At 39.3% G+C, this 12,583-nt stretch overlaps 1 protein-coding gene across 1 annotated transcript in view; it reads left to right on the top strand.

Annotated features, from left to right (window-relative positions):
- Nucleotides 1-12,583, top strand: part of LOC121953201 (neurexin-3a) — a 169,730-nt gene that overhangs the window by 82,422 nt on the left and 74,725 nt on the right. The window contains exons 9-11 of the mRNA XM_088087962.1: nt 5,802-5,921; nt 6,205-6,325; nt 7,054-7,314. Of these exons, the coding sequence (XP_087944088.1) occupies nt 5,802-5,921; nt 6,205-6,325; nt 7,054-7,314 (502 nt within the window). The remainder of the gene's footprint in view (nt 1-5,801; nt 5,922-6,204; nt 6,326-7,053; nt 7,315-12,583) is intronic.

Here is a 12,583-nt window from a genome sequence, read left to right as displayed (position 1 = left end):
TGACTGTCTAGCTTCTGTTACAAACTTGATGTCTCAAAATTTCCTCCGTCTCAGTTCTGATAAAACTGAGGTCCTTGTGATCAGCTCTGATTACTTTAGTAAGGAGGTTGGTCATTACATGCCGCCCCTCACCAACAATATCAGGTCAACCATTAAGAATCTCTGTATACTGTTTGACCAACATTTGAACTTTGAATCCAACATTACTAAACTTGTCCAGTCCTGCTTCTTTCAGCTGAGAAACATCGCTGACCCACTAACCACTAACCCACGTTAACAGCCAAACACATCCAACTCCTTGTACTCCTTAATCTTTTCTCATTTAGACAACTGTAGCTCCCTGATTACAGGCATCACTCAGTTCTCATGAGCTCGACTTTGACTGTTCTAAAATTCATCAGCTAGGTTATTAACAAATAGTGGTCGTCTGTCACATATCACCCTAGTTCTTGCCTTACTTCATTGGCTTCCAGTAAAACACAGAATCAGTTTCAAAATTTTATTAATCACAGACTCTGTGTGGTCTGGCTCCTGCTTATATAACAGCCCTTATTCCAGTGGTTGTCCACTCCAGTCATCTGATTAGGGCCTTTTATCTGTTCCCTGCTCACATTTCAAATCCAGAGGTCATCGTGCTTTTGGAATGGCAGCACTTAAACTTTGTAACAGCCTTGCCCAGTCCATCAGATCTTTAGAATCTGTGGTGTCTTTTTAACAACAGCTGAAAACTCATTTCTGTAGGTTAGCCTTCTTATAAATCCTCCCAGCTTTCCCTCACTGCACTAATTAGTATGTGTTTGAATGGGTGTCAAACACATACAGTTAAGTCCTTTCTTTTCTGAAAGTAACTTTACTCTCTGTCCATATTGTCACTTGCAGGTCTCATTACTCCCTCATTACTACTTTTGAAGACCAAAAATGTTTGGAACTTGGAATTTTTATGTTCTAAAAATGTATTATATTATTTTTGATACATTAATTTTCAATCAATTATCATGATATGTTACAGATTGTAATATTTTATCTCTATACCAGTGCTGAATTTTGATTGTTGAGAAGGGAGTACCACAAGGGTCATCTCTAGGACCTCTCCTTTTCTCCATTTTTATTAATGATCTTTTAAAAAGATGTTCCATCTGTCAAGTACATTTATATGCTGATGACATAATAATTTATAAATCCAATGTCCACAGATCTGTCATTGAGATATCTTTACAATGTGAACTTGCCTCCACTCAGAAGCAGTTCTGATCCAACAAATTATTACTGAATAATTCGGTTACAGGCCAGGGGTCTCATTTACAAAACAGTGCATAAGATTCATACTAAAAGTATACATATGGACAAACTACAAAAATTGGCTTGCCAAAAAATATTTTATTTATAAAACAATGCATACATTTGCAAGTCTGGAATTTCCTTTTATAAATCCCAAATTAACTTGGAATCGTCCACACGTCTGTCTGCCTTATATCCTGCCCTCTACACGACACATTCAACCATAAATGGTCAATGCAAAGCAGCTTATTTATGTGAACAATCCGGCTGATCAAAGGGTCTTTACTGTGTCACCGCAGTTTACAGCAATCATACTGATTGTTTCCCAATATTATCCATGGTATCCGTGGTATCAGTGGTGTCTTCGGCCTTGGGAGGTCATTTCAAATAAGAATAGAATAATATGATGTGTATACATAACCCATAACCCATGTACAGGTGGTGAAGGTGAGCTTGGTAAGGTGACTGAAGAAGGCATTGTGTCTGTGACAGCCACAACAGTGTCTCCAGTGCGTCCTGTGCATGTACAGTCATTATCATTGCAGCAAAACATGAAAATAAAAGCTTTACTTGGTAATATTTATTTACAGTTTTAGAGGATATTACTGAATACTGCTGACACTCTGTTTTGTAGTTATTTAATGCTGTTTGATGCACATAATAATAATAATACTAATAATAATAATAGATTTTATTTATAATGCATTTTACATTTGAAACTAATTTCAAAGTGCTTCATGATAAAATGATAAGCATAAAAAAACAGATTAAAAAAAACCCAACCAAAATAAAAATAAAAGCACATTTCGCTTCACAGCTGTCTATGAGTGTCAGCACATCGCCCCGCTGTCTCCTCTGCGCACAGGGGGAATTTGATGATGAGACAGTGGTGACAAAATAATAAACGGAATTCAGTGAGATTTGAGTTGGCTTATAAATTACGGCTCACTAGCACAAATACATAACATGGCTGGACTGAATGTGTATGATAAACTAGATCTATAAGTAATGTTTGAAGTGAGAACAATGAATGCATATGTATGCATATAATGATGCCTCTTACATTTGATTTCTAAAATCTGGCTTCAATTCATCACCTTACCATCTGCTTCACCAATTTCCCCCATCTCCAAAGTGCACTCATTGGTGAAATTTTCGAACAGGCTCCCACATTCTCCTGGCAAGTTTGTTTTTATAGATCCCAACTTTTGCATGGGAAGTGGCATGCACCTCTTTCAGGCCTTGTTTTGTGTATATGCAATGTTTATGACTCCTCAGAATTAACTACTTCTTTTTGTGATGGATAATCAGGTGACCTCTGATCTAGCACTCTCCTTTAAACGTCATACTGAGTCAATAATGTACAAATTAGGCTGCAACCTAGCTATACTGTACTGTATTTAATTTTCAAGCAAGGACAAGAATTGTTACACAGTTGGTACTGTCTATTGGCATATGCTGACATTGTTTACCAGAACACCCTATAAAACATATCTTCAACCCCTCAATCTCATTTACAATAGCCTCTGTAGATTTATTTTAAAGTGTCCCAACTAAACTCATTGCTGCTCAATGTGTAAAACTTTGAACTGGTTACCACTGAATGCTCGAAGACATTACCATTGACTCCAGTGCATTTTTAAATGTATTAATTTTAATTACCTCTCTTATTTAAAACCATGGCTAACACCATATATATCCTCATACTCAGACATACTCAACAACCTTGGCAGGTTCAGGTAATTTGTCATCAAATACTAAAACATATCTGAAAGCATGCAATACAACCAAGGCAATAAAACACATCAATAATCACAACATGATAATAAAAACTAAATCAGGAATAACAATGTGTAATAAATAAACCAGTAAAATCACATCTCTGCCTTGACATGAATAACTTATTGCTATCCTTTCTTCAAACATCATGTTACTGTTTCTAATGGTGATGTCTTCCTGCCCTCCAGTGTTGTGAGGCACACTACTACTATTAGTAGTATTATGATTAGAAAACCTTGTCTTGTCAATTTGTCTTTATATGAAGAGGCATACAACCAAAGTGGTGTCTGCAAGGCTGCTGTGGCTCGGATCTCCCTAGTTTTTCTAGTACAGTGAGGATGGGTCGGTAAATGAGAGCCATGTATGTATGTTGTGTGTTGTGATTGTGTCCACTGTAATGTAATGTATTGTTTGGTGTATTGCTTTGGTGTATGTAGTGTTTTGTGTTGGACCCCCTCAAAAAAGAGATGGTTCATCTCAAGGGGCCATATAAGTCCATATGATCGTCCCTAGACACCACTGTCCAAACACCAAGGTAACCAAACGTATTGACAGGAGACACTTCTGACAAATACAAATCTGAATTCAGTCTTCAGTCTGAATTTGACTTTACCTACCTGTAGCTTCAACATCTGAGTCCTGTTGCATCTCATACTAACAGTCAAAGCTTTTATTTCCCCCCAGACCATATATATATATATATATATATATATATATATATATATATATATATATATACACACATATATATATATACATAAATATACACACACACACACACACACACATATATATATATATATATAACTTTAACTTTAAACTCTCCCTTTTAATATGAATACATTAACATTTAAAATATATTAAATATATTTGTACTAGGGCTGTCAAACTATTTTTTTAAAATCACGATTGATTGCACAATTTCTTTAGTTAATTGCCATTAATTGCATTTTATTATCACATTTTCAATGACATTATTATACATTTAAAAACAGTTTTTAAGTTCATATTGACAAGGTAAAATAATTCTTACCAGATTGTCTTGATTAGGAATCAAATGACAGTAAAAAACTACATGGGACTAGCATAAAGTGGGCATGTCTGTAAAGGGGAAACTCATGGGTACCAACATAATCCATTTTCAGTCAGATATCTAGAAGTCAGAGCTCAAGAGACCCTCGTAAAATGGCCATGCCATTTCTTCCTTACAAAAAATTATCCTTAATGTGAAGCATAATCCAGCCCCATTCCTGACAAACTACACATGCTATGTAGCTTGTGTAGCTACATAGCTACCACAGGATTCCTCAAGTCTTCTAGTTTCAGAGACCAGTATCATCACTGTAGCTTTAAAACTCAGCCTATAGCCTCTATAAAGACAGGAATGTTGGATGGCAATAAGCATGATTGAAAAAAATAATAGATTATATATAGATCTTTATTGCATTGCAATTACCACAGTAATGCTGATAGCCCACATTTATACATTATCATATTCACTTGCACTGACATGTCAGCAAACCGCCTCTCAATTGAGCAAACATAGATAATGTTACAAACAGGCCAATGACAATTTATATTGTACTGGTGTCTGATGTGGCTCAGTTACTGTGGTGTTTTTAGTTTGCCTTTCATGGTCACAAAAAGTAATGTTGACAGAAATAAAAGGAGGGTTAGGAAGGGAAGAAGTGAAAGGAAAAGGTTTCCATATGCCTTTGATGAGTAAAAGCAATTTTGTCCTATTGTAGTTGCTCTTTCTTTGTTCAAACTATCTGAGAGCTACTCTGTTCTGCAGCAGTGATCAGCTGTGTTCTATGAGTATTGCAGATGTCAAGTATTTTGTTTTATTTTCAGTGTATTTTACAGACTAAACCAAACCTTTGTTTCAAAAAGGTATAAGAACTAGTCTGAAAACTACATTCAAGGGCACAGTGTGTAAGATCTAGGGGAATATGTTGGAAGAAATGAAACATAATAACTATGTTTTCTTTGGTGTATAATTAATTGAAGATAAGATTTCTTGTATTTGCATTACCTTAGAGTAAGCCTTTTATATCTAATAAAGATGCAACTCCTTATGTACGGAGATCGTCATGTTGCACCATCATGTCTCTACAGCAGCCCAGAACACACAAACTGAACACTGGTTTTGGATAGGGCTATTTGCATTATTGTGTTGCTACTGTACTAAGAAGTCCCTCCACAAAAAAAATGTCAAAAAAAACCCAGATTTTTAAATATAAAATTGCTGTATTGTGTGTTTTTACTGAAAAATTCAGCTTGCTGTAAAAAATCCCTGAATGTCTGTATCTGAAGTTATCAGAGAAAAAAAGGTGAGCCCATATTAGCAGGTGCTAGGGTAGCAACCTGTCTAAAAAACAAACAAACAAACAAAAAAAAACAAAACTGTTTTATTTTGTGGTTTTACCAGTTTCAATCACCCGGTCTGTTTGTTTTGGAAAGGAAAAGACCTTTGCGGATAAATTGGTTTTCTGGTAAAGACCTCCTGAACAATGAAAAAGGAAGGAATCCTAACTTGGAGAAGTTTCAACTGGTTGCAATCTGAAATTCTCACCACTAGATGCCACTAAATCCCCCTAAATCGTACACACTGTTCATTTGAAGCCATTTTCATGCTACTAAGTTACTTTTAGACTCTCAGTCATTCCAGGCTAGGTGGGAAAACAAAGGTTTGGTTATTTGCTTAGGATGTCTTTAACTTTGTGATTGACCATTGTCCTCAGGCAAGGGACCGGAGACCCTGTATGCTGGGCAAAAGCTCAATGATAATGAATGGCATACAGTGCGAGTGGTGCGTCGTGGCAAAACCTACAAGCTAACTGTTGACGATGATGTAGCAGAAGGTACTTACCTGCATCAATTTGATTCATGCTTGAAGAAATGTGCTTGGTGTTGCTTTGTCAGTGGTTTTACACCATACTGTGGTCTGTTGCCATAGATATTAATAGCATCTGTATATGACATAGAGATATTTGACCTTTAGAGACAGTTTGCATTCATCTAATACTGTTAATGCAATTTTCTCCTTAAATCAGCCCTTTTGTGTTAGTGTCAGACAGTGTTCTCTTTTCTTTTCGTTTTTTGTCTTTCTTTTCAACCCATCCCCTCCACCCTCCCCATCTTCAGGCCAAATGGTGGGTGACCACACTCGCCTGGAGTTCCACAACATTGAAACAGGCATCATGACAGAGCGTCGATTTGTTTCCAGCATCCCATCCAGCTTCATTGGCCATCTGCAGAGTCTCAGGTACTCAGAACAATTTCTGTTGTATATTAAATATGATATGTATATTACATGTTTTCAGTTATAAATGTTTTCATATTGGCAATAACTCAAATGACAATATAACAAATCTACAGAGTAGTCACCTAAACTCTGTGAAGTCAAAACAAGTCAATGTCTAAGAGGGCTCTGGAGCTCTAAAGAATGCTATTGCTTCTTTTAGGTAATTATTATAAGCATATGCTGATTGCTAAAGTCCCAGAGCTCTCCCCATACACAGAAACAATTTCAGTGTGTGGCTGGTGAAGAACATTGAGCAACTAAAGAGCCAGATATTTTTCTCAGGAGTTGGTGAGGGCCAAACCGTGTGTAAAGTTAATGTTGAACTTCTGTTTGTCTGGTGGACATAAGCACAAGATAAACAGTGTTAAAATTAATGTTCATATTGCTCTGTGTCTGTTGAATGTGCAAATTCAAATACTTAAACATCTATATTACATATATGTGTAAGACATTTGATTTATCAGGCAGTGTGTTTCCTGGCTCATGTGGAGTTCTTCTGCCCCCAGATGACTACAAAAAGACAATGACTTTGGCTTCATTTTCTCAAGAAGCAAACAAAGCATCAACTGGAGATTTATATCCGAAATCTGGTGTCTTTACTCTCGACCATTATCTGGTTTCTTTTAACTTCGAAGAAAAAAATATTTTAAGACAATCATTTAAAGTGTTTGTTCCTGTCTTGTCCTCAGATTTAACGGCATGCTCTACATCGACCTGTGCAAGAACGGTGACATTGATTATTGCGAGCTCAATGCCCGCTTTGGGATTCGATCGATTATCGCCGACCCTGTCACCTTCAAATCCAAGAGCAGCTATCTGAGCCTGGCCACCCTACAAGCCTACACATCCATGCACCTCTTCTTCCAGTTCAAGACCACCTCCCCAGATGGCTTTATAATCTTCAATTCTGGAGATGGCAATGATTTTATTGCCGTAGAACTGGTTAAAGGGTAAGTTTTATTTTGAAAGAATGCTTGCTTATTTACCTTTTGTACATTGAAATCTTAGCAGTTTATCAGTAGCATTACTTGTTTACAAAATTCTAATAAATATTGTCATAATTTGTACGTATCAAATGACAATGTGAAAGGTGTTGCTTAAAATGACGAATCTACAGCAAATTATCAACGGAATCTGCAGGTCCTCTTAGCTTTACAGAGTGTTAGGCCGGAGATATAGTTACTGTTAACTACGTGTACACGTACATATGTCATGCATCCCCTGCGTCATTTTGGAGGATAACCTGTGCGCGACCTCAAAAATTAATACCACGTAGATACGGAGATGCAGTATGTATATATACAGCAGGGCAGTGTAGAACGGTAGCAGACATGCAAAAAGTACTACTGTTGCTTTTCATCATCAGTTTCTTGCATTTGCAGCACAAGAGACACATACTCCCCAGCGTACAGATGGTCCTGATTTAGAGGCCTTACATACCACTGACGTTGTCACCTTTTCTGCCATGATCTCGGGATTAACGTGATAGCCACGTCCTTGAGTGGCGCCATGTCTGTTGTTTGCATCCCACACATCTGGTAGTTGTATACAGCCTGAGCTCTCCCCTGTGCCCTCTAGAGGTCTCCTTCAGTAACAGGCATCATGTATGGGCAAGTATATATTAAAAAACACTCATGATGCAGTTGGATGCATATGAGACCCCAAGATTAAATAGTAAGTATATCTCCGTCCTTACGGTGACTTCCAGCTCATTGTTTAATTGTCTGCAACTTCAACTGGTTTGGTTCCCTCCTGCATCATCAGCAAAAAAAGATCTATAGACCCACTCCACTCTACCTGCACAGCATTTGACAGACACCATGAGCAAACAAAAACAGAGCTATAACTAGAGTCAATAATTGACTTGCATTTATCAAGTGGACACAGACACCACTCCAAATGATGAGTGGCCAGTGGTTAGACAAAAGAAAGGAAATTGTTTTTGCTGCCACTAACTGGACAAGAAAATGGTCTGCTCTTGGATTTTTTTGTGCGACTACCCTGTCAAACTTCCTCAACCAATAGAATGCCAAGTGCCAATTCCCCAACAACTATAATGCCAGGTTTATTGTTGACCAATCTTATGAATAAGTGTGTGTGTATTGTGCGGCATTTTTACAACAATGTTAAGTAGCTATGCTGTTCGCTAAATACTGTTTGATAAATGTCTTAATTTAGTGTTGAAAGTTTTTAAAAAAATTAGAATAGTTACAATAACAGGAAAATAAGGTCTGACTACAGTAGAATCTGAAGTCATACGTCATCCATGCTTCCACAGTTGCAGTCATAACCTCTCATAAACATCGTTATAAGCTAGCCAGTCAACTTGTAATTCTTCATAGTATGATTGTCGCATAATAGCCTTTGTCATATGTCTCTGTGGAGGGGTGTCTTTTAATCTGTCTGTTGGTCGGTCTATCTGTCTGTCAGTTGGTTTTCATGGTTAGTTAGGTGTAACATTGGTCACCTAGCCTAACTTATTGCATTAAATAACTGAAAGTCTTCAGTTTTCTCCACCTGCACAAACGTACTTAGTTGTATTTTCACAGTGTCATTTTACAGCCTATGTACGGTAGACAACAGCAATCAACACAGTGAATCAAGTTACACAAAATCCCATCGGCAGAAACGGCACAGCACACCGACAGCCTCTCTCACTCTCTCTCCTCTTTACTGTCTCTTGGCCACCACAGGATGGATAGACATGTTACGGAGTCCCATCTGTAGTATTATGTGAAATACCAGGTCGGAACCTTAAACCTCTACTGTGTTGCCAGGGGGAGCTTAATAAAGAAATTATAATTAATCATAATTAAAGTAAGCACTTTGAAAGATTTTGTATCGCCTCTGGTTTGGACACACAAGCAATGCATTCATCTACACAGAGGATATATTGGTTTCCTTGCACCTGAGTCTCAAGGAAGCGAGTGGGTACAAGGCAGTTAAAGGAAAGCTGGACACACACTTTGTGGCTAGAAGAAATGTGATCCTCGAGAGAGCAAAGTTTAATCAGCGGCACCAAGAAACGGGACAGTCGGCTGACAGTTTTCACACAGCATTGTACTGCCTCGCGGAGCACTGATACAGGGCTCTGCATGATGAGATGGCGAGAGACAGATTTGTTGTGGGTCTGAGAGAACACTTATCAGAACAATTACAAATGGATTCTGAACTGACTTTAGAGAGAGCTGCAAATAAAGCTTGACAAAGTGAGCGGGTGAAAAAGCGACAAGAAATGCTTAAAGTAACTTTAAAGCGGACATGGTCACAACGCAGTTCGACAGCGTACATGCGCAGCAGCGTAGGAGGTGCGTCCGAAGCAAGCCAAGCAGCAATACAAACAGACAGACAGACACAATGCAAAAGATGCAGAAACATGAAAGGACATAATCAGCAACAATGTCCAGCGAGAGAGGCTGTGTGCAATCAATGCAAAAGGACATTACGCAAGGATGTGCAGAACAAAGAAAATGGTTGAAGTGAACATTGCCACAGTGTATGAGGACAGAGATGAAGATGTTGCATCCCTGAGCTTTCTGCCATGTGATCCAGAGGACAGTTTATGGTTTACAGATGCAAATATGGACAATTATAGTGGTTTAAAACAAGGTTTAAAATCAACACTGGACCCGATGTAACTGCAGTCTCTAAAACACTGTACACCCAAAGCCAATTCAGCAGCCTTGTTAAGACAAGAAAGGTTCTGCTGGGGCCAGGAGGGACACCACTTAAAGCAAAATGGAAGTTTACAGCCACTCTCAACAAAAACAATAGATGCACTATGGAGAATGTGTATGTCGTTGAGGGGCTGAGCACGCCACTGCTAAGCAGTAAAGCAGTAGTAGCACTGAAACTGGTTGCAAGACTGGATAACCTTAGCCTGGACTCCAAAGAGACTGTAAAGAAAGAGTTCCGGAAGCTCTTCAGCAGTCTAGGATTAATAGAGGGTGATCTCACAGAAGTGAATAAATCTGTAATGACAGAAAAGCGCCCACTGCCCTCATTTGAACACACCTTAGGACAGCTTGCTGGAGCTGTTTTCAAAGCTAGATGCTAACACAGGATTTTGGTAGATCCCATTGTCCAAGGGGTCTTCACTGCTGATGACCTTCATTACTCCAATTGGGTGGTACCGATACAACCGTCTGTGCTTTGGAATATCATCGGCACCACAACATTTCCAGAAACACAGATGGACGATGTGCTTATCTGGGGAGCAACACAAACAGAGCATGATGAGAGACTGCAGAGAGCACTGTCATGACTGCAGGAGGCAGGTGTCATACTCAGTGACGTGCGAGTTATCAAAGAGCAAGATAAAGTTCCTGGGACAGGTCATTGAGGCATCGGGGTCAGCACAGACCCTGATAAACTGACTGCATGGAAATTAATGATTGAGCCGAGAAATGTTAGTGAGGTGAGACATTTTGTGGGTATGACAAACCACCTCGGGAAAGTTCTCCCACAGAAAACGCGTCCTCTCAGAGATCTGCCCAGAAAGTCCAACATGTGGGCCTGGGGGCCATGACAGCAGCAGGCCTTTGAGAGTATTAAAGCAGAGCTGACCACACCCCCAGGACTGGCACTGTATGACCCCAACACTGAAACGCTTGTTTCTGCAGACTCATCCTCATATGGGTTGGGTGCTGTGCTTCTTCAGCAACACAAAGACGCAGGTTGGAAACTGGTGGCGTATGCTTCCAGAGCCCTCAGCAGCACCAAACAGCGATACACCCAAATTAAGAAGGAGGCACTGGCCTCCACATGGGCCTATGAGAGGTTTGCAGAGTTTCTCACTCTGCAGCTGTAACACGTCAGCACACTGACAGAGGGCCAATGTGCTCTATGGCTATTATCATACTGAATGTAGCTAGCTCTTATAGTAAAAAGTACGGATCCTGGCATGTTTACTAACTGCTGTCTGATGCCAGAAGTTGTTGAGATAGTGTGGGGAGTATATTTTTGAAGCCCTGGAGGGCGGGAGTGGATGAACAGTACAGGGTAGCTATCTGCATGGGACGCTCTAAGAAGTAAAGCGACACACTTGCAATGAGGCAGAGATCATTTTATTGACGTGTAAAACCTGACAATTCTATAGGCTGGTGGGCTTGAGAGTGAAAACGCACAGTTTGAACAGAAGCACAGCAAATCTAAATGCATGCATGGGATACCTGAGTGCAAGGGCAGGGTTTTATGGATAGAAAACAAAAACTGAAATTAATAAATCTTTCTCTCAAATTAAAAAACCCATGCTCTTGATTAAAGATAGGAATAAAATTCCATACCACATGCTCCATGGTGGTAAAGCTGTATTATATAATATTGAGATCATTATTTATCACAATTATTCATTGTTTTTGGGGACAAAATGTTTTTAGTGTACAATTACATTTTAGCAAACATTGCTTTCACTTCCATGTTGTGCTGCATTCCCACTAATGTAACTGCATCAAAATAGAGACTTTAAATAAGGTTTATCTTCTACTAAAGGGCATCTCTCCTAGGGGCAAAATATAAATAAAACTGTATCGAAACTGTGTACCCAAAATTGCTACTACTGCTTTCACATTCACATCATGCTATATTAACAGCTAGTTAACAGATCTTTGCATCAAATAAGACTCATTGTAAGGGTCCTTGTCACCTAAATCCAGCACTGTAGCATTTCTGTTAATGTCTGAGTTGATGTTGGACATGGATGGGAATTTGTTACGGTTTCAACAGGGACCAGACCCAAGAACACGACACTGATCACAGGAGGCAGATTAAAGTCAATATTTATTTCGACACAGTGATGAATGAGCTAGGGGGAAGGGGTGATGAGGTGTCCCAGGATCCAACACTGGCAAGTGTTCGAAGTGTCAGTGGAATTGCGGACCCGCGTCACCACGTGGTCGGCTCTCAACAAAGAGCATGTCCTAGTGATGAGGTACTCACAGTAGGAACAGTTGATCAGGCAGGAACACAGGCAGGCAACGTAGCAGGCACGAGCACAGGCTGGAGCAACAGGCAGGCAAGAAGGCAGTGAACACAGTTACATGAGAAAAGCCAGGATATACTTGTTGACGGACTGATCTGGTGATGAGTGGATGGTCTTCAATGGATTTGTTTAACCCCTTCATGAAAATACTTTACAGAGCCCTGTCGTCCCACGCCAGCTTGGCAGCTAAAGTACGGAATTCAACTGAGTAATTAGCAGTGCTAAGGGAACCCTGCCGT

This window comes from Plectropomus leopardus, chromosome 14, assembly GCF_026936395.1.
Source record: "Plectropomus leopardus strain MGB_pleo_1.0 chromosome 14, ASM2693639v1, whole genome shotgun sequence".
NCBI classification, from domain to species: domain Eukaryota; kingdom Metazoa; phylum Chordata; class Actinopteri; order Perciformes; family Serranidae; genus Plectropomus; species Plectropomus leopardus.
This window is presented reverse-complemented; position numbering and strand designations above follow the sequence as displayed.